Source organism: Chelmon rostratus, chromosome 13 (assembly GCF_017976325.1).
Source record: "Chelmon rostratus isolate fCheRos1 chromosome 13, fCheRos1.pri, whole genome shotgun sequence".
Taxonomy (NCBI): Eukaryota; Metazoa; Chordata; class Actinopteri; order Chaetodontiformes; family Chaetodontidae; genus Chelmon; species Chelmon rostratus.
In genome coordinates, this window is record NC_055670.1 from 1299515 (window position 1) to 1321633 (window position 22119).

Below are 22119 nucleotides of genomic sequence, written 5' to 3' on the forward strand. Positions count from 1 at the left end.
TCACCAAAACAGGAGTTTACAGGGTGCACAGAAAGTGGAACATGACACAACACTACACCCATTTGATTGCTCTGAGGAAGGAAGTCTGGAAAGAAGGAGAAACCCAACCCTGGCTGTTGTTTCTGCTCCACCATTAGAACATTCTTCTGCTATTTTCCTCAAATGTACTCAATCACTGCAACTTCAACGCTGTCTGCTCAATATACAGCTCAGTGAAGATGCCTTGATTTTAACTGATGAAATTATGCTGCTACAAATTTGCACAAGTGATTGCTGAAATGACAAACAGAACATAAAAGAGTATGACAACATGCTAAAAAAAAGCTTTGCAAGGGTTACGTGCCAGATTTCAACTTTAATTTGAGGGTGTTTACAGCCATTTTAGATATCCTGTGTGGTTATTGTAGCTCTTTTTATACATGGCCTCCCAGCTTTTCAACAACAAATACAGACAGACAGACAGGCAAACACACACAAAGCTACAAAAAATAGTGAGGCAAGATTTCTCATCTCCTTTGGTTCAGAGATCAAAACTGTTACAGTGGAAAGGCAATGATTCTGCTTTGAAGCTCTGACTAGAAGCATCTGACCATCTGAAGACAAACGTCCTGCAGCACCCATTCTTAGCAAGAAGATCTGTGTATTTGGATCTGGATCTCCTGAATAAAGAGAAACCAATTTCGCCCTAAGTTCTCCTGAGAATCAAGACCAAACATGTCACAACCTGGGCAAAGCCTGTCCGGTACAAATGTCCTCTGCCTGGATCTGTGGACACAACCAGCCACAGGTGTTTCAAATTTTCATCAACTAATTGATTCAGGAAATATCACACTGTAAATACATCACATAAACTTGATCAAGCCACTGCAAGGTGTAAATACTGGAAGCCAGGCTGCCCAAACAGCAGATTTACACAGATGACAGAGAAAGAGATGTGGAAAGAGGAGGTAACTATACTGCTGCTCTGTTAGTCTGTCTGTCATGTGGCCATGTAAAACATCACAATGCACACTGTGGAGTCTGCTATCATAAACCTTGTTTGAGTTCATCACTGTGTCAGCTATTTGAGTGCAAAATGTCCTGGTGGTACACACAGACACTGAACACACCAACAGTTGTAGCTGCATCAGGTACAGACAGCAGATCAATGGGCAGAGCAGACCGTTTTAAACGTCACCTGAAAAGCTTCCTGTGCAGACAGGCCGTTCTCCTGGTACAGTTTTTATTGGCACTCACACCACCCATCTTTTACTCATGACTCTCGTTTTTCTCACGGCTTGACATGCCACATCTCTTAGGTAGAAACCGTTTAGACAGAACATAGAGGACATATTGATACCAATGAGCATGCTTGAATTTATTTCAGGAGGCGGGGGTGTTTCAGGAAGAGGCTACGTCACATGTTGTCCGGACCCTGCACACAGAAGCTTAACAAGTTAACGAGGGACCCAATTAAATTTACTGTAAATGTGAGTCGCGAGGAGGCCAGCTCACCCAATCATGTGGCTCATTGTGGAGACACAGAGGGGGAAAAAAACTTAAGAGAGAGTTGTAGAAATAGAAGACATCGTGGGGGGGGGGACTCATTGAGAAAATGCCTCATGACACAGTAATGTAATTCAAGGACAGACTGTATGTTGTGTAGAGGACGGAAACACACGTAGACAGTAGAACAACAGTGATGATGGAGTTCAATCTGAAACATTGAAAACTGTATCACAACAAGACTTTTGGGATGATTGAATTCTCATGACTGCCTAAAATGAGATTAACTGGGAGAGACCCCATCGATAAGGTCAAACAAAACATCACAGAATCTAATTCCAATGCGTCTGGCTTGCTTGGACAAATATTCTTTATTAATAAAAAAAAAAGACCTGTGGCATGTTAGCACAGACTTGGTTTCATTCATATGCATGAGCCTTTTCAGCAGCCATACATTTCTGTGGTGTTCCAGTGAAAAGGATGCTGGCTTAACTATATACACTCCAACTAGCACTTCTCCCCCTGCCAATTCACTCCTTTCATGGCTTGCAGTTTCACAGGCCACCCCCTGCCTACTTTTGTGTGAGGTCATTGAGATGCAGCATCAGGCTCCATGGCAAGCTCACACAGACACAGTGAGTGACATCTGGGCCGTGGACTAGGTCGTATCCTCAGCAAAGACAGGGAAGCTTGGCACCCAGCGGACTGAGCTCCATCTCCTTTCACTGCTGAGGATAAAAGACGTGAGCGAGGTCCATCACCCAAGAGCCCCCTTCCATTCACTGGTGTTATCCTGCCTCAATCACCCTCAACTTCTCCAGCACCTGTTCCCATCCCATAACCAGGAAAACAAAGCAGCTGAGAGAAGGGCGCGGGGGTGCGGGGAGAAGAATTCCACCACGCCGAAGCTCACTGTGTGACAGCGTGTATGAAACTGCCCCTTGCTAGCATTTTCAATGGATCCAAGACTCAATACAAATCTTAATTGAGGCCTGTATAGAATATAAAGTGACCACCAGAGAGGGGGCTGTGCAAAATGCAAAGCAATTAAGATGTACGGTCATCCTGTGTCAGCTGACCTCTGCTGTTGCCCAGAGAGACAGGAACTGAGAAAGCATTCCCACTGTGCTGAATGTACAGCCAAGAAAAAGACACAAGTCTTCAATATATTATTCCCACTGCTCCTGTGCGTCTCATCCATCAGTGCATCATTCAGAAATTCCGCTTCAACGTAAGAAAAGAGTCAAGACTCTTAGCCTGGCTCTCTGTGGGCTACCTGGCCTCACTAGACCTAATACAGTTGACCTTGGATAACTGGTATCACAAAGCTGACTATCAGCTTTCTAAGTCTGAATTGTCCAATACAAAACAAGTATTAACATAGTTCAAATAATCTCCAAATACAACAAGTAAGTCAAAGGCTATATAGACTGTAATTATGGGAAGGAGGCCTTACTAAACAACATGGGCATTGTCATGTCAAGCAGCTTGATGGTAGTTTGAGCCAGCCATTAATCATCGGGGCTGGTGTTTTGATTCCTGGGTCCTCCCACACATGCCATCCTAGAGCAAGTCACCAAGGTGCAAACTGTTGCCACTGTGTGTATGTAGCGAGGAAAAATGTTCCTTTGGAGACGAGCATCAATGAATGCAATGTAAGAAGCTGTTAAGATTTTCCATCCAGCACTGGTGAGTATGGTCATCTACCCAGCTTAAAAGTGAGCCAGCTACAGGCTTCTGGTCTCTTTGGTTTAGAGTCTCACCACCTCTCAGGACAACAGGTTCCCTGAACTGAGATCATTTATGAGCTTGAAGACATATGACACACCACAACACTGCACAGCAGTTTATAATAGCATGGGAAGGTTTCCACTCTCAGAACGGAAAACAATCATAGCCATCGACTTCACCCTCAGTGTTGATGAATGTGAGGCAAAAGGTCAGCCAGGCTCAATATTCTTACTGGGAGAACATGCATGTGTTGTTGCTGTGCTGTTAATGGTCTGAGTACAGTCTAGAGACAGTGGGTGAGACTTTAACACTTTCCCATAGCTGTATCTGCTGCTGACTGAACCCAGCTGAGAGTCAACAGAGTAAGTACTCCCTTAGGAATGAGCAGTACCTGCCAGCAGAGCTGTGTGATGGTATGTGCGTCTTCTATTAGACATAGCAGATAAAAGTTATCAAGCAGTTAAAACGTTGAGAAGCAGAGGCCTCTGGTTACAGAATGCGGGTCCTGGAGTGACCCTCAGGCAGTCATTGAGTTTCATTACTGCGGCTACTTCTCTTCACACGTGCCAATAGCACGTCTTTGCCAGCTGTCTTTTGGCCACCCACATGTTTGATTTCATCAGACAGGAACTCACTTTAAGAGGATTCAAAGGTCACACAGCATTTGCCTGAAGTCACAACTTGCTTTCTTTAGTCATTGACTGCGATTCTGAATTTCACTTTGAGCAAAGCAGGAGGATTACAGATGGGCTATATGACCTAAAACCAATATTGGAAGGAAATTGTGCACATATCCTTGTAATGATTAATGTAACATTGGCTATTTTTTAAACATATCAGTGAAAAAGAAGATTGATGATAAATCTGGTGGATTGTCAAGCACGATAAGATAAACCTCTCTCTAATCAATCTGTCCACAGTTTAAGGTCTTATGGCAACCTTTGGCTGTAACCTGAGACCTGACTGATATCTGCAGCCTTTACCAAGCAGAGAGATGCTGTGGGGCCTTATCATGTACTGAAACATATAAAGATGTTTTTTGAACCAAAGTCCTGAGCACTTGTATCTATACCAAAACATCTCTGCATGAGCACACAACATTAACATGCATCAGCAGATTTAAAGTCACAGAGAAAACTCTCTCTTCTCATGCAATCACAACTTAAAGGTTATACTTCCTGAAACCCATTACATATCCTTGTAATGATAAATGTAACACCTTTCAGATCCTATAGCACAGGTTGTACATGTTATGGAATTAGCACACATCTGATTCATTCAAAAACAACAACCCCAAAGAAAGAAATGGCTCAGGTGAAGACAGCCAGGCCACCACAATACCTTGTCAGGGCCAACAGGATGCATCAAACATTTCTAATGTGAGGTGAGTTGGAGAAGGGAGCGTGGGCAGGGACTCACAGTGTCTCCTATCTTTAAGTCGGCACACTTCCTGAGGCCCTGCAGTGGCTTTCCATCCTGGCAGGTGGCGGTGAAGGAGAGGCTGATGTCCTCTGGGTGATCCCACACTGACAGCTCCACTTTAGAACGGATGTTCTGAGAACACACCCAGAGGGACACAGAGTTGGTTGGTACATGGTAGTGACAACAGATGACTTTTGTTGCATGGTAAACTCAATTCTTCCAGGCTTCTCTGCAGTGAACAGAGGCAGTTAGCGTTGTGTACATAAACACTTTCCTGTGTCCTGAAACGAGCGTCACATTAATGATGCCTCCCACACACACGTTCATATTAAATCCACCTCAAACTGTCTTTCCAGGCCTGTAACTCTGGTTGAGTAACAGTGTGGAAAAGAGTGAAACATGGGGAATGTATTGCCTTGGTTAGGCACATTTTTATAGTCAGTCTTACCAAAACCACAAGTGCTGTGCGTGGATGCAGGTTGTCTGTGTGTGGATGTGAAATACCATGGCTGGCAAAGCCAGCTGCATCTGGTCCGTGCAACATGTGCAGACCCAGTCTGTAGTCAGTCATGCAAATTTACTGCAACGTAACCGTGCCGAGGATAATCAGAGTCATACTTGGTACACATGGATAAGCGTGCCCTCATTCGCTCTCCCTCACACACACTTGGACTTTTCTGACCCTTAACACAATCACAGCAAGGAGCAGCTTTGTGCCACAGTCAAACTTAAGGAAAAATGAGCCGGTTACACAACGTAACCTCACAGTGTTTGGCAAAGCCTATCGAGCCAACAACCCTAGAGTGGTGAATATAATGTGGCAGCTGGAATGTTAATAAGGCCGTGAGTCAAAGCACTTCATTCAGGCTCACTCCCACACGCTGAGTATGTCAAGTCTGTGTTTGACATGAGTTTCTGTCGCACAGAAAATACTGCCACGGGCCAAAACAAGATGCAGTTCCTGCAAAGGCAAGGAAAAATGTGCACACCCACACAGGAAAACATTCAGGGAAAGGTTGACTACATGGAGTGCATATCTTTGGATTCAAAAAATCCACAAAAACAAATTATTATTATTCATTAAATATGGCTGCATTTAATAACTGTTTTCATTATCAATTCATTCATCATCATCTGTCAATCGTTTATGGAATATCTTCTTCCCCTCATCACCACTTGTGACCAGTTAAACCTTTTTTCACTCTGATTTTTACAGCTGTGGGGAGGTTAACTTTCCCAGTTATTCACTGGAAAATGGAACAGAGGAAAGTCTGACAGAGTAAAGAAAACTACAACAGCAGAAATCTGCCTTTTCTGGTTACTATTCTGGTAACGATTTCATGTCGCCTCACATTTAACTTGTGACTTCTTGAGGGCGGCCCCAACGCCGAGGCTGGGCACTGCTGGTTTATTCAATAAAAATGTTAGAAAATAGTCCAAAATGTCCATCACAATGTCTCAGCACCAATGTGACATCATCAGAATCCAACAGTCCAAAACCCAAAGATATTCAACTTCCAACAAATCCTCACATTTGAGGAGCTGAAACTAAAGTGAATGGCATTTAGCTTGGTCGGTGGCTTAAATGATTACTGTATTATCTAAATTTTTCATTAAGTTTCTATTAAAAGAATGTAATTTGGTGCAAAATCAAAACCACTTCAGCACCCCAGCTCCTCCACCAAAATGAGAAACCCAGCTTGTGTGCAACCACCCATGTCAGCTGGAGGCTCATTAACTGTGTCACAGCAGTGGGAAGACTTGAAAGAATTTGCCTCCGTTTTGCTCCCCCTCTTCTTCTCTCTCACACACACACACACACACACACACACACACACACACACACACACACACACACACACACACACACACACACACACACACACGCAGACACTTTACTCACATTGTAAGCTGTAATGATGAGCTGAATTACATTCTTCGAGTCCTGGTCCAGGATTTCTACTGTAGTTCCGGGTATGAGAGCAGTAAAATTCTTTGTGAGGGAGGGCATAAGGCACAGCATTAGTGGCCGACACATAAATGAACAGATCATTTAAGTGTATGCGCTTTAAGATGAAACAGTAAAATCAAAGTACCTTATAAATAACGTACAGCCGTTTTGTCACTGCAAAGATGAGGAAGATGTTATTTTCTGCTAGTTTCTCCCCCAGAAGAGCCAGAGAGGGATAATCCTGTACAGAGAGATGGAAAGGAGCATTATGGGTATTGTTGTCCACACAGATCAGAGAGAGTACAGACTTCCCAGTCAGGAAGCTGGCTAACATGTTGATGACCCCAGTGCTGTGTTTACATTGCTCAGCTGGCCTTCTGACCCGAGTAAAGGTGGATGTGGTTTCTACCTTTAGACAACGGCTCATGTTTATCACATTTCATTATCAGAAAGAACAAAACTTTGAGATTGGTTATTTTCATTCTGTGCAATTCAGTCCCCACTGACATTTCTATTCCAGACCACTGATTTGAATCAATCATCCATCCAACAGTCTGACTCTGATAGAACGTGTCCCACAAACACAATCAATGCAACTTGTTTAAGCATAACACGGACTGAAGTCAAAGATATACAATTATTCAAGATAAATGACCTCCTTTAACTTCCTTTAATTCCTCTACTGTAGCTCCCCTGTGATGAACACAGGTATCCAAGTGTGTCTGAAATTCTACTTTTAGAAGAAACAACAAAAACAAATTTCAGAAATCCTTTTAAATGGGAGCACAGTGTCATCCACACGATATTCAGACATTTTATAGCATTAGTCCACCTTCATCTTCAGACACTGTAAAGACTTTTATTGAAAAAACAACCCACTGGCACCTGATTAGCATTATAACTCAAATCAAACCTGCTGCACTGTCTCCATGTGTCAGCTGGAGGAGTCCGGTTGAAAATGTGGGCCAGAGTTTTCTAAGAAATATTTGTACCTTTTCACAGTGTATTTACGAGTCAACAGTTCTTTGTTTTACTAGCAGCCTTCAGGTGTGGACGTGCGTATTGGCCTTTCCCTCTGCAATTACCACCACAGACTGTTGCAAATAATAAGCATGTTGTTGGGTTGCATAAGAGTTTAAAAATGCCTCATTTCACTCAAGATTGTCTTTGGAATGAAGACAGATTTAGCAAACATATTGGACATAAAATAACCTAATATATCCAATGCAGCTTGGGTAAGAGCCAAGTGGAGCCAGAAATCCTGAAAAGAACAGCATATTATCATCAAAAACCTTTGTCATCAAAGAAGGTAGCAGGCTCAGCGTATCAGACACAGTGTACATTTCAGCCATCCGTTGAGTACACACAATCGAAACATCCATTCACTGCTGCATTTGTAAGGTAAACTACGAGAGGTTTTCCATAAATGACAGAATGCTGAGGCAGAGCCCCCAGAGGAAATCAGAGGTAAAACCACAAAACGTTTTCTCCATGAAATATGATCCAGTTTGGCTGACATAGTTGGTGGTTTGTGATGTACTGGCGTAAAGCATCGCACTCTTCTTGCACAGGATCGTACCTGCTCGTCTAAGTCACATGGTGCATTAACAGGCATTCTGGGTGCTGAGTAGGAATGACACCGTTCTCCCTATCACAAGTCAGTGCACCATCAAAATGATTCTAAAGCTCTTCTTTTATGGAAAAATTGTTACGCAATGTTGCTTTAAAATGACAGTAATGAGAGCGGAGGGGTCTCTATTTCAAACCATGTCCCCGCACCGCTGGAAACGCGAAGCCAAAAGGCAGAAAAGGCAGCTCTTCTTACCATCTTTGTGGAAGCACTGTACTCGTTCTTGTCATTGAGGTGACACTGTCCATCGTGGGGCTGGACGAGGCCTCCCAGCCTGCCATCCAGAGCAAGGTGAGGAACATCGTCTGTGGCGAATACCAGCAGGTGGTAGGCCTCCTTTCTCCAGCCGATCTCCTCCTGTTTACAGCATGCAGCAGATTAGCACCAGGAGAGATGCTTTTTGTATTTTGCTTGAGGGTGACATGTAGTCTTGCTATTATTTGGTTTGGTTATTAGGATTACACCAAGTGATGTTATTGTAAGTTATTAGAGCCAGTATATATAAAGGCATTTCCATCAGAGCTGACAGAACAGCATGTTAACAGATCAGTAATTGATAATTAGATCCTGGGTTCTGTAGGTCTTGTCATTTAACTAAAAACTCATTAAGGATTCTTTTCACTTTCAGCAAGCCTAAGAACCACTGATCCAAACACACATAAAACAATGAGAGAGTAACAACAGCCAGAGCTTTCTGCCACAGGTCCAGTCCTGGCCTCTATCAATAGGATACACGCAATGGCAAAGTGAGCATTTGACAGAGTGCTGACTAATGCATGACACTAAAGAAACCTAATGTTTTAACACTGCCGAGAGGGCTATTCTCACTCTTTTGTTCTTTTTGTTATTTGGCCTGTACAGTTCACAGTAGAGCCATGGATGCCCCTGTCAGAGGCCTCTTTGAAGAGGAGCTTTATGAAAAGAGAAAATACGTTGTGTGACAAAGTTAAGCTATATCCTGTTCTTGAGGACATACAGTGAAAAAAGAAGCAAAAATTACAGAAGCAACAAAATGAACTGTGTTCAACTCATCAAACAATCACAGCCAGCAGAAAACTGAGGACAAAATCACGTCCACTAGGAAAACATGACAAATCCCTCCTGTCTGCTTCTAGTAAGAGCCACATATGCATGACTGCGTTTTCTCCCAATAAATAAATAAGTCTTGCTTTTAGACACAATGCAATTATTTAACTCAATTCACTTATTTGAAGTCATGTTCATGTCACTTGCTGTAATTAAAAGACAGAAAAAAAACCCCAGGATCAATCAGGCCGTCGGACAGATCCAGCCCAGCCTCGAGTGACTGTTTGAAATAGTGCAGCACGAGTAAATTACAAGGCAGGAGCTACTTGGAGGGAGTCATTCTCTTCCTGTAGAAAACAATTACATTTGGAGAGGAAACCAGGGTTATGACTGGGCCTGCCAGTGACTCGTCCTCGTGTTTAACCAGCTGCACCAGACTGCACTTCCTGTGTATACCCCCTGCTGCTTTTAATTAACAAACAAATAGAGGCTTGTCACAAGCCCATCTCTCTGGTTTCACTGCAGCTTTCCCCTCCATCAGAACCAAATGTGTGCCGTCACTAAACGCAGCCACGTCAGCACTCATTTAGAGGGAACATTCAAAGACTCTCAAAGGGCACTAAATAAGTCCACTCAATAGTGGGTGAATGTGTGCCTACATAAGAAAAGAGATAAAGGAATGAGACAGTTGTTACCTTACAAACAGCAGCCTGCAGGATGGCATCAAATCCACCCTCTGGTGCGTCCCGGTTGCGAGATACCATCTGCTTCTGCACCTCCTCGTTAAAGCGGTCCACTTTATCTGTCAGTGAGAGGATGTGGCGGAAACCGAAGGTGGGGACACAGTTGGGGAACAGTTTGTATCTGTGTGGGGTGAAAGACAGGTGGAGATACAGATATTGACTCTGAAAGTCACATTTGGACAATATTCAAAGGAGCAAAACATGATTTATCTGTACTAACTCATGACATTTACAAAAACATGATACAGCTGACTGATTTGTACAACATTCCTGAACATTTTTAAGGGGTCATCAGTGGTTCAGTTTGCTTTGCTACTGGCTTTAAATGTTGAATCAGACATTCTTCAAGATCCAGTGGAACTAAATGCAGGCTGCTTTCTCGTCTTGTATAAATGGGGCGAGGAGCAGCAGAAGTGAGCAGGGTGGCTTAGGGGTCAAAATGTTATCTATCCCTTTAAATATTTTCCTGCTGTGCTTCAACCTATGTGACACACACACACACACACACACACACACACACACACACACACACACACACACACACACACACACACACACACACACACACACACACACACACACAAAGCCATAACCTAGATAGGAAGTGATGCGCGATGGCAGGCGCTGAGTTAGTGCAGTGCAGTCTCACCTCCAGGGCAAACATCGTGTGCCACAGCTTTTGACCGCTATCTGTTCTGCTCCCTTTCAGTTTGCCCTCATCAACAACCCTGAGTAGAGGGCCCATTTTGAAGAACTGTTTATTCACTCTCCTTTATCAAATATGAAAAATCTCAGGATATCTACCTATACATGATTCATGAATGTGTAAAAATAAAAGATGTGGGTGACAGTAGATTATTTTTTCAGGATTTCCTGAGTTCTTAAGCTCACACACAGTGTTGTATCAATCTACTGTTTCTTAGTAGGGCTCATTTGAATTGGGCTGACATACCTTTAATGTTAATCTAACCGTTAGAATATTAATCCAAAACCCACCAAAGCACCATCCAATTTAAATATGTGTAATCCTGCTGCCATTACCCACCCGTTGCATGGATTCTCCTGATACTTAGGTGCTGTGTAAGAGAAGGGGGACATGTTTTTGTCCACAAAGGAACCAAAGCCCAGCCTGAAGTTGCTGGTGAGCTTGCCCATCTCCTGGGCCAGTTTGGTGCCCAAGTTACGAATGGTGTCCAGATCATCTTTCATGGAAAGAGAGAGGTCCATCAGGTAGTAGAGATCCACTGGGTAGTCCTCCACCTGCCGCACCTGCAGCCCAAACCACGTCTGGTCTCCTGGATGGGCAGGTGGACAGACTATGTCAGCTGGTTTACTCACAGAAACATCCTCAAGGAAGGGAGCCATGTGTTATTTATTTAAAAAATCGTTTTAAACGGTGCCTTCTCTGTATACATACTCACCTGGCCGCAGGCTGAGAGAGATCTTCTGAGGCATAATCTGGATGACATCATACTGGGTCCACCCAGACCCTTTAGAACTCAGGGGCATGTTCTTCAGGACAGAAATGCTGCTGGTGGGGTACTCAATGAACTGCACATCGCAGCCCCTCTTCTGCAAGTTTTGGCTAAAATCACACCTTGATGTCAGCGTCCGCCCCCTCCCAAAATCCTAAGGGACGGAAAGCCACATTCCTCACATGACTGATTGTTGGAACTCAGGGGGAAATAATCCAGGCTTGAAATGTTAAGACATGTGTGGCCTACAATCATTTTTCATCTCTGTGGACCGTGTGCACCATAATAAAATAATGAAGCAGGTAATCTCTACCTCTTGTGCGCACCAGGCGCAACTGGGGTGAATCAGGAGGCATTCTTCACAGGATGTAGCACTGCCACTCATGCACATGTTGAGACCTGAGAAGAGGTGGGAAAGGATCACAGACAGGGACAGTTACAGTACAAGACTGGAATGGAATATTTCTATAAGGACTTCAAGTTAGGGAGCTGAAAAACAGAGCCCCCGTGCACAGTAATGTAATCCAACGCACTTTCTGTTGTTGCTTTTGTCGGCAGTGTGTCTGAGAGGTGTTTCCTCAGCTCTACAGTGATGTCGGAAGCTGTAGTTTATGGTGCAGCATTGAAGTAAATTATATTATAGGATGTTTCAAGCACTTCTATCTATATTTAAATGAGGGAGACAAAATGTCGAAGACATCTGAGAATGTAAATGTGGGCCAATGAAACAAAGCTCACAGCTGCACTGCTCTGGCACAGTGCTAATGATGATGAGCTCGAACCTGCAGGAAGTAAGCATGACTTTGAGAGAGTTTCTGCTTTCAGGTCAGCCAATGTGAAGTGTCTGTGATACACATTGATGACACCTTCGACATTGTTGGCATTTGATTAATTGCTGTATTCCTTCGTGCGTGCAGAGACCTGTGAGTCTGTGTGGGTGGTGTATTATACAGTTCCTTTGTTTCCAAGCAGGCGGATTTAAAGAAGAGACATATACACACACATATATAGTATTTCTACTTCTCAGAGCCATTTCTCTCCACTGTAAACAGCACTGACTGAAAACACAGCCAACCCAGTGTTGACTGTTTCTCTCCTCCATGTGCTTCCAGTCTACAGTAGCTCTACACTCTGCGTGCGTGCGCGTGTGTGTGTGTGTGTGTGTGAGTGCGCGCGCACCAAACACTGGCTCACTGTGATGTTATTGCAAAAACAGGCTGATGGCACTGCAAAGCAGACAAGCGTGCTTTGTCTTACCTCTAGCGCTGTGCAGAAACGTTTCCACGAGCATGCAGCACAGAGCCGCTCTCCACATCCACGTCCCCGGGCTCCACATGCTGCCACCCGGCGTGTTTACCAACGCTTTGTGAAACACCAGATCTCTAGATTTACTAGCAGCTGACACCGATGTGCTCCTTCTCCTCCAGGCCGCTCATTGGATTCAGTCCTGTTGATCTGTGCAAATGTAATGAAGCGGGCTTAGACCATCTCAGCTCCACCGAAGCGCTTAAACTGTGCTCATAACGCAGGATCCGTGGAGAGGCAGAGCCCTGTTCCCATGTCTTCACAGAGTGCAGCCCGCGGCCGCTCCACACGCTCCTGTTGATCTGCTCCTTGAACTCGACTCCGCTGAGTATCTGAGTCCGGACGCCTCGAACTTCCACGTCTTGACTACTTCACACATAGCTGCCAGCAACTCACAAACTTCTCCATCGGGTTCTCGGTAGTTCTCGTTCCGATGCGGTCCAAAAGCTGTTCGAAGGTGAACTGGAAGAGAATCACAGAGGTCCGATAGATAAACAAATGTAGGTATTCAACTCCGAGAGTAGTTTTCTTTCCCAGATTTGTGTTACTTGTGGCGCTGTGCCGTTTGCGTCCCAGCTGGACTCTCCGCCCACTCGCAGCTACGAACATTAACCCGCTCCTCTCCGGGCTGAACGCCATATGACGGCCGACACCCGCTGAGCGCGCCTGCAGTGGGTGCGGACACCTAGTGGTGGGTTCAGGGAACTGCCAGGGGTCACTGATCTGTTGCTGGGCTCGACGGTAGCACAACAGGACTGCATGTAATCCAGCCCACCCCACTCTGTGGGTCAAAGGGAGCCACCTTCTCATGGTTGTACTTCCTGACTGAAGATTCAGTGTTCAGGTCTCATCATCGCCCCCTTTGCTCCTCTCCCAGTGGTTGGTGTTTACCTTCACACCCTTTATTAATCCCATTAGGACTATAAATCAAAGAAAGGCCTCAAGTCAAACACAGAGGGAGTCACACTGAACACAACTAAGAAAAATATTTCAATGCCAGTTTATTTTTTTTTTTTTTTATTAAGAAATTAGACACAAATAAAGCTGCTATACATACAACTGTAAGCAATCTGAGAAAAAAACAACAACATATTTTTAAATCTAATTTAACTACCAAAGAACTGGCCGGGGGTGGGATTGTGTGAAGCCAAACTTTCAACTTTGGAAGTTCAATCCCAATCAAACAAATCACAAATCAAATCAACGAGAAAGACATTGAAGTGCTGAGCACTGCTTCCTCATAACTGTGTGGCACTTGCTCGCCTGGTCAGAAGCTCAGAAGTCATCTCCCTGATGGTGCTGAGGGGCAGGCTGCAGAGGACGCCCTGATGTTTGGTATTCAGCTCTATCAGAGCATCCACAATCCTCTGCCTTACAACATCTGGGTGGCGCTGCATCAGCTCGGCCATCAACGTATCAAAGCTGCCCATGGTGCCAAAGTGTTGGGGCACATAGGTGCCCTTTGCTGTGGGGGAGGTGGAGACTACCTTCCTGGTCCTGATGCTGGAGCAGAGCACTGACTGAGTTATCAGCCAGAGAGGACAGAGAGATTTTTCTTGACAAAGAGAAATCAATCATTCCCAAAGAATAAAACACACAACTGTTTACATTTCCAGGATTATGTCAAATAAATAGACTAATCTACAAACCCATTCAATTTGAAAATAGATCTCTATTTTCAAATTGAAACTGTTGTAGATTTTTTCAGTATTAGTCTGACGATTATTTTGATAAATCCAAATAAACATTTTGTCTACAAAATGTTTTTACAATCCAAGGTCATATTCTCAATGTTTCATCTGAGCTACAGTCCCAAAGCTAAAAATACTCAGACCACTTTAATATGTAACAAAGGAAAGGTGCAAAGTCACACTTGAGATGCTGAAATCTGAGAACGTTTGACTTTACTTGACAATGCATTAAAAAGATAAATTGATTATTGTTGTACATTCAGATATACAGATTGTTACTGTTAATTACATTTGGTTTGTCACAGAAAGAGTCAGGGGTCACGGCTTCACTAAATCCACACTGTCAGTACATCTTTTAAAACTGTCCTGATTTTCTGGACAGACTGAAGTACTAACACCAGACTCTTCCTCCTCATACTCTCACCTTTCTCTCAGCGCCGCTGGGTTCAGTCTTGGAGGTTTGTGGTTTGGTGGCACCCTGTGAAGACTCACGCCCACTGATGGAGGTGAAGGCCTGACTGTGGCTACCACCAATGGTTCCACTGACGTGCTGCACATGTAAAGTATGGCCTTGCATGCTGCAGCCGTTAAGCTCTCTCACTGCAGCCTCAGCAGACTGACGTCCCCTTGTCACCACTATGGCAACTCTAGAGAAGGAGACTGGCAGTTGTTGCTGTTTTTCACATTCGAACTTGTTGCTTCAATAGCAGTGTGAAGAGTTTGACTTTGCTGAGTGATGCTGATGAATGATGACTTTGTAAAACCTACATACAGTCAGGCAAAGCTGAACAACATTTACTGTTAATGCTAATTAATGTGTTTTACAACAGATGTCCTCAGATAGCCGAGCAGTAGCTCACCTCAAATCATTCTTTAAAGCAGAGATGCTGACTTCAGAGGCATGGTATTTCTCAAACCACAGTGTCAAGTCACTCTGGCAAAGACAAAAGTTTTAGAGCCTGTACTGCCATCTGCTGGTTACATACAACTATACATACAACTAGAAAATGCATTAAGGTAAAAATATAAACATTACAAAATCTGACTTGCTATTTAACATTTCCAGCATATACTAATATTGAATTACATTTGACAACTATAACAATACTTATTCACATGACTGTTACTGTTTGAGCAGTCAGCAGAAATTGACAAACACACCTCTGTCACATTACAGGGCAGGTTGGAAACACAGAGTAGTGAGCTCTTGGCCTCCTCACTGGCCGATTCTGTAATAAAAACAAATTCACTACAGAGGATCTCATCCCAAATTAATTCAAAATGTCTATATCTGCAGCTATAGTGGTTTAGTTACACTGAGAAATTGACTACTTACCATTGTTCTTATCTTCTGTGATCACTGTTGGGTCCTGTCCCATCTCGGCAGCTACTGCAGGTCCTGCAGACTCCAGGTCCTCTTCAGCATCATACCACACCTCGCTTCTGTTGAGCTCTTTGACGGCAGCTGCCGTCCACACAAAGAACGGCACATCTATTCTTTAGATTAACTATTTCCCAAGGGAATAACTTGAAAATGTGAGAAGGATTCTTTGGCTTACGTGTCTGTTTTTCTTCTTGCTTGTTTGCATTATGAATAGCGTCTCCATCCTGGGTGACAAACGGGACATCTCCCCCTGCTCTCCTGGTCTGCTCTTTTCTCTGACTCTGCTTGGAAAGAAATCAGCCAAAAGCTAAAGCTTGTCAAACTGACCAGGACTAAATGCCAAATTAGGTTCAAAGAGCAGAAATAAAGCACCACGCTGCTCAAGGATTTGGTTTTGCTCTTCTTTGACATCTCAAGGTGCGAGCATACCTGGCAGGTATTTCTGCTTTGACTTTCATTGGATTCACCTAAAACATAATGTTGCTCCTGGGAGCTCCTTGGGAACAGGAAATAAAGTATCACAGTGTCTAGAAAGTCAAATGCCCTGTCTGCACAGCTGTTGAAATTGAACTACATCAGACACACATGCATGCACAGCATGTGTTGACATACCAAGATGGAACACTTCCCAGCACATCACCAATGATCTGAACAGCAACAATGAAGAATTAGACCATTACTGTTGCAGCTTTGATGAAAACATGAAACCACCTACAGTCTGAAGTATTCAGAGATTAATGGCTTAGTAGACTGAGTCTCACCTGTGCAGGGATGTAACTTGCTCCTGTGGTCGTCTTCTCAGAGTCAACAGACAGAGGCTCAAGTTGCTCCAGTGGAACCCCTGCTAGGATCTCATCCCTCATCTGAGTATAATCAGATTCCAGTTTTTGCAGAACATTTAAAATGTCTGCAGGAAGGTTCTTTGGCCTACAAGAGGGGGGAATAATAATAGTAAATACTAGCCACCCTAAACAGCTGGCCTCCTTATGCATTTACAAAAATACATCTGGATAGATATATTATGGCCATTAATTGTCACAGTGAATGACTAAGTCAAGGTTAAACCAGATAAAACCTGATCAATATTGTTGTCTCCTCAAGCAGAGGTATATAGAGTCTCCAGCAGTGCTGTCTGCACATACTGTACTACAGGGCCAGGAGGCACAGCTCTGCTTGCTGAGCATGCTATATATATATATATATAATCACATTCCTGTCTCAATTTACAACCCAATCTGTATAATTAAAGATATTAGTTCTACTGTTGAAGAAATTCCTTGGGGGCAACTCTAATGTAGGACTGTGTGTACTGGATACTTACCTGTTCATGTTCTCTTTTTGCTCTCTCAGTTCCCCTTCAGCTGCCTTCAGTTTGTTAAATTCCTGAAATGGTAAAAAGAGGTTGTGTTTGCTGGAGCTACTATAATGATTGCTCCCTGGTTAAGACCTTACCTCAGCGATATAGTCCAGATCTGCCATGTGGACTTCAGTAATGACGTTCATATCAGATGTTTTTGGATCTTCAGTCTGGGTGAAGGCTGTCATGCACAGTGCCAGCTCAGTGCCAGCCATGATGTCACAGGTCATAACGCAGGGTATTGGGGAGGTGTACTTTTCTGCAGTGTTCTTCTTGATGACAGACTGATCAGACTTCAAGTTCTCACTGCTGGCTACCTCACTGTTAGTGGTGACTGGACCTGAGTGAACCCCACTGTTATGTGCCTTCACATCTTTGCTTTCCAGACAGACAAGTATGCTCTTATCATCCTCCATGATGCTGTGGAAGTTGTCACTCTGATCTTCAAAGCTTAAGCTAGCCTCATCAGCCACAGTGTCTACAGAAGAAGACACCTTCTCAGTTGTTGACCTGTAACATGACAATGTGTAAAATATCAGCACAAATTCTTCTTGTACACTGAAATTAAACTAAATACAGCAGACTTGAAAGTTTCATTAAAAAATTTCCCCTTACATGTGAACAGATCAAATTCTTTAAAGACATGTAATGACTGACGTCCTTAATTAAAGCCATTTAACTACAGAGTGAAGTGAAATATCTTTCGCAGCTAAATTTATTTTGCCCAGTTTGATCTAGAAATGACTTTTAGACTAGTTCTGAAACTGATGAATTACATTGACAATTTTCCACATATGTATATGTAAAATACAACAAAAAGTACACTTTCACCTGGTTAAGATGCAAGAAATGCATAAATTACGTACTGTGTTGACCATAAAATGCATACTCACTGTAATGGACTGACTTCAGCATATTTGAAGTCAGCAGTCTGGTTTTGTGTCATTGCAGTCTGGCTCCTGAGTTCAGGCTTTGCCCACTCTCTGCGTCTTTCCTGCTCCATGTCCACAGAGAAGCTCATCAGGGCTGCTCGATCCATGCAAACAGCTGTGCTGCTATTCACGTGCCATGATGGCCTCACTTCGTTCAGCTGGAACAGAGGTGAAGCCTTCAAAATAAATCCTATAATCCTGTATTATTCATCCTTTTGCCAAAAAAAACAACAACAGCAGCAGTTAAAGACTATAGTAGTGTTATCACTTCAGCTCTTATACAATATATACATACAATACACTGCTTCACTTTGTGCTTTGGATCCTGTGTGATGGGGCTGTAGAAGGTCGTTTGGAAGCTGTCTTGCAGGTGGAGTTTGGAATGGCAGATCTTCTCATGTGGATGTTTTTGTGACCTATCCCAACTGCTGCTACAGCCAAGCAGGGTTACAGTCTCCCTCTCATTACTGGGAAGCATCTCTTGGGGTGCACGGGGCATTTCTTGCAGGAGGAGCAAATAAACAAAACTGTAAAGTTGAAGCTTAACTATGAAACCTGGGTTTTAATGGAACTGAAAGCCTGAGAGAATGACTGAAAGAAAGTGGATGAAGCTACAGCTTTCCAGACAAAGCGTCTGTGTGCTGTGTTGTCATTTAAAGGGGTTTGGAGAAGTAGCCCCATTTCCTGTTTGGCAAACTGATGACTCACTGTGAAGTCCCCAAACACAGGACGTTTGACCTGAACTACAGCACCTGGGACAAACTCATGTCAGAGCAAATCTGAATATAGGATGTTTATTTCTTTAAAATTACATATTTAGCTCTTAAATGAAAAGCAAAACTATATCACGAGCAGTGAATGAGACTTGCACATTACCACATCTGCACGTCTTTGCTCCTGACATTCTCGATCTGAGAACAGAAGAGTTTGAACTGTAAATCACTGTGAAAGGATAAAGCCTGAACTCATTTTACTGCAGCGTGCTATCACTGTGACACATACCGACGCTTGTGGGATGTCATGGCTTGCTGGGCAGGACTGGTGCCTCCGGTGTTATCTGCATGGTTTGAAAATAAAAACAGTCACTGTTGGATTTGTACACAGCATTTATTTATAGGATAATCAACATAGCAATGCAGCCAGTCTGACAGCTGAATGTCACAAACGGGATTTTTACGCAGTTAAAGGTTAACTGACATCTACAGCCCACCCAGAAACAACGACGGTACACATTCAAAGTCCCCTGCAGTTGCACCACCGTCACTTTATAGGTGGAGCAAGCTAGTTAGTTTTCGGAAAACAGAGGTTTTTTTTACACCGCTGAAAATACTGTTTACAGACATTTTCGTTTTAAAAGCAATATCTTACTGACTTTGTAGCTAACTTACTTTGAATTGGCATCTCCATCGCTGTACGGTGCAAACGAGGCATCCCCACCGGCACGCCTGCATAGTCCCCAGTCCAGTACGATGGCCTCGGCACAGGCACCCCGTAGTGTAACGATGGTGGAAAGCCCGGCCACGCGGTCTGAAAACGGCACAGGTCGGGTTTTCCAAAAATTTAAATGAGCAGCAGTTGGGATCGAGAAAATGTGAGCGGCACAGCGAGACTCCGTTAGCTAGCTATGGATAAACAAATGTCTGAAATTTACAAACGACCTACCTTTATTCATTTCATTTAACCTCAATTTTAAACGCTTACCTGCCGCGTTGTCATTTTGACTGTTTTTACAAAAAATGAAAATGTATTAAACCGGACAGTAGTTTCAGCTGTGATGTCGTTTGTTGCTCCTTTGGTGTCGTTGGCTATGTTAGCTAGCTAGCGCCTAGCTAGCTGCCTTGACACAAGCTGCCAGTGATTGCTGCCTGCTGGGGGTCGCGTGGCGTTGAGAGGGCCTGAGCGAGCGCATCAGGAGCAGGAACATCTCATCTCCAGCCAACGTTTGTTCAAGAGCGCCTAGCAGTTTAAAACGTGGTTCATTTAGTCAAAGCACTAAACACAACTCACACAGCCACACAGAGTAGTAGCACAAAACAAAGATCTTCTGCCAAATTAGACATTTCTTTCAAAACTAGATAAAAATGTAGATAAAAAAAAATACTGCTGTGGTCGGTCTAAATCACTTTTAACATTTCCACTTTTCTAATCATAATGATTGTTGTCTAGGTTTTATTATTTCAGATATTGTAAAGTAGATGAATATACTGACCAAACAACACAAGGCCAGCACTGCTCACTGATAAAAACAGTTTCAGAAAATCAGAACAGAGCATATTCTAAAGAGAATATAGGACAGAAACAATAAAAAAGAAATGGTGAATTTAAAAATAAAGCCTAAGCTCTGTCTCTTCACCTGCTGGCAATAGCAGATCATCCACAGGCAATGTCGTGTCTCACAAGACAGCCACGTCTTTTTGAAAGGCAAATCCATTTTTGCACAGGGACCCTGCTTAAATTTGGTTGCCGGCCTCCTCCGTGGCTTGTATGAGGGATATCCTGACACAGGCCTGGAGCTGCCACCATGCTGAAAAAAATCTGCTCTGCATCCATTTGGTCTTCTGCTGTGACCATGTAACGTAGTCTGCCTAAAAATGTGAGTATGTGGGCCGTGTAATGAATTAAGATGGCATACAGGTGGAGGACCCCATTCTGTATGATTGCAACAAAAGCTCTGTGGCCAGTGTTTCTCCCTCTTCTTCCTACTTTCATCAGGTTAAGCCCAGCCTCACCTAGGAAGACACATTCATGCAGTATTACATCAGTTGCCATTTTCAAAATTCTCTGAAAAAAGACAACAATGTGTATTTCAGTGTCGGCCTGCTATGAATTTACCTGTAAAATGGTTCTGCAAATTACAGAAGTGTGCATTTGTTACCTCCACATGTTCATGCCCAGAGTCTTTCACTCTCTGAGAATGTCTTTCAAAAGGCAACCGGTAGAGTTCTTCTCTCTTCTCTACTCTGTTTTGTAAAACTTCTGAAAATACTGAGAAATGCCATCACAACTACCCAAAGCTCAGAGCATAAGGCAACAGTCGAAACCTCAACATCTTTAAAAGTACATTAAAATGATCAGAATAATTAAAAGGAAAAGCAGCAAATCCTCACATTTTAGAAGGTGGAACCATGAAATGGTTTTACATAAAAATGACTCATGATTATAAAAAGAATTGGCAGTTGATTTTCTGTGCACTCTCTTTTTGATGCATCTGTCTTAAAATCTCAATTTGTAGTAACTTAAAGCTGTCAGACCAATGTAGTGAAGCAAAAAGAACAATATTTTCTTCTGAAGTGTCATGAAGTGGAAATAAAGTACAAGTCCACTGAGTTTTTAATCAAGCACAATGCTTGAGTAATTAAGTAAGTATATGAAATTTGACCTCTATTATGAAATTTGGTGAGAAGCTGGAAAACATGGTTATAGTGTTACTGTTAGTTATAGTAGGTATATACTTTGGTACGTTTCTTTAGTAAATCTACCAGAGGTATTGTTTTGGTATCAGTGAACCTTTTAGCCATGCAGCCATAACTAAAACCAAACCTTATGTTGCTGCTGTGTGTCCTTACCCCACAAGCAACATAAAACAGTCATTTGTTATTTACTCCACATGTACTCTTCCCATCAACCTATAAAAACTTGAATGCTACATTTGTGGAGGCTGGCATCGGATATTATGTGTGTGTGTGTGTGTGTGTGTGTGTGTGGGTGTGTATTTGAAATATTTCAACATATTTCAAATATATATCCATCAGCCTACAGACTAAAAGGTCTTTGTCTTTCATTACAGCCCCATTATCCACTAAACAGGGGAAACCCAGCTGTCTTCCGGCTTCACTAAACAGACCACTGAACCGACTATTAACCAGCACAGGGTTATTAACATTTATCTGGGAATCACCACGGGGGACTTCCCATCCTAACCTGAAGAGTTTGCTCACATATGACATTTTCATTCCTTGAAAATGTCATATGTGAGCAAACTCACCC

At 43.1% G+C, this 22119-nt stretch overlaps 2 protein-coding genes across 2 annotated transcripts in view; both read right to left on the bottom strand.

Annotated features, from left to right (window-relative positions):
* The window catches only part of itgb5 (integrin, beta 5), a 40823-nt gene extending 27517 nt beyond the window's left edge, over window positions 1-13306 (bottom strand). The window contains exons 1-9 of the mRNA XM_041950720.1: window positions 12721-13306; window positions 11777-11862; window positions 11410-11617; window positions 11034-11283; window positions 9941-10109; window positions 8415-8576; window positions 6735-6830; window positions 6542-6631; window positions 4636-4770 (exon numbers count right to left, since the gene is read on the bottom strand). Coding sequence (XP_041806654.1) covers window positions 4636-4770; window positions 6542-6631; window positions 6735-6830; window positions 8415-8576; window positions 9941-10109; window positions 11034-11283; window positions 11410-11617; window positions 11777-11862; window positions 12721-12799 — 1275 coding nt within the window. The 5' untranslated portion in view covers window positions 12800-13306. The remainder of the gene's footprint in view (window positions 1-4635; window positions 4771-6541; window positions 6632-6734; window positions 6831-8414; window positions 8577-9940; window positions 10110-11033; window positions 11284-11409; window positions 11618-11776; window positions 11863-12720) is intronic.
* rbm44 (RNA binding motif protein 44) lies at window positions 13028-19848 on the bottom strand. Its single transcript, XM_041950971.1, is given in 19 exon segments — window positions 13028-13230; window positions 13317-13453; window positions 14032-14301; window positions 14885-15106; window positions 15320-15393; window positions 15621-15688; window positions 15796-15924; window positions 16019-16124; window positions 16273-16339; window positions 16456-16490; window positions 16605-16770; window positions 16919-17028; window positions 17030-17078; window positions 17165-17226; window positions 17296-17710; window positions 18094-18290; window positions 18443-18633; window positions 19521-19659; window positions 19834-19848. Coding segments are annotated over 19 exon segments (2655 nt in total).
* Between the last annotated feature and the right edge of the window lie 2271 nt (window positions 19849-22119).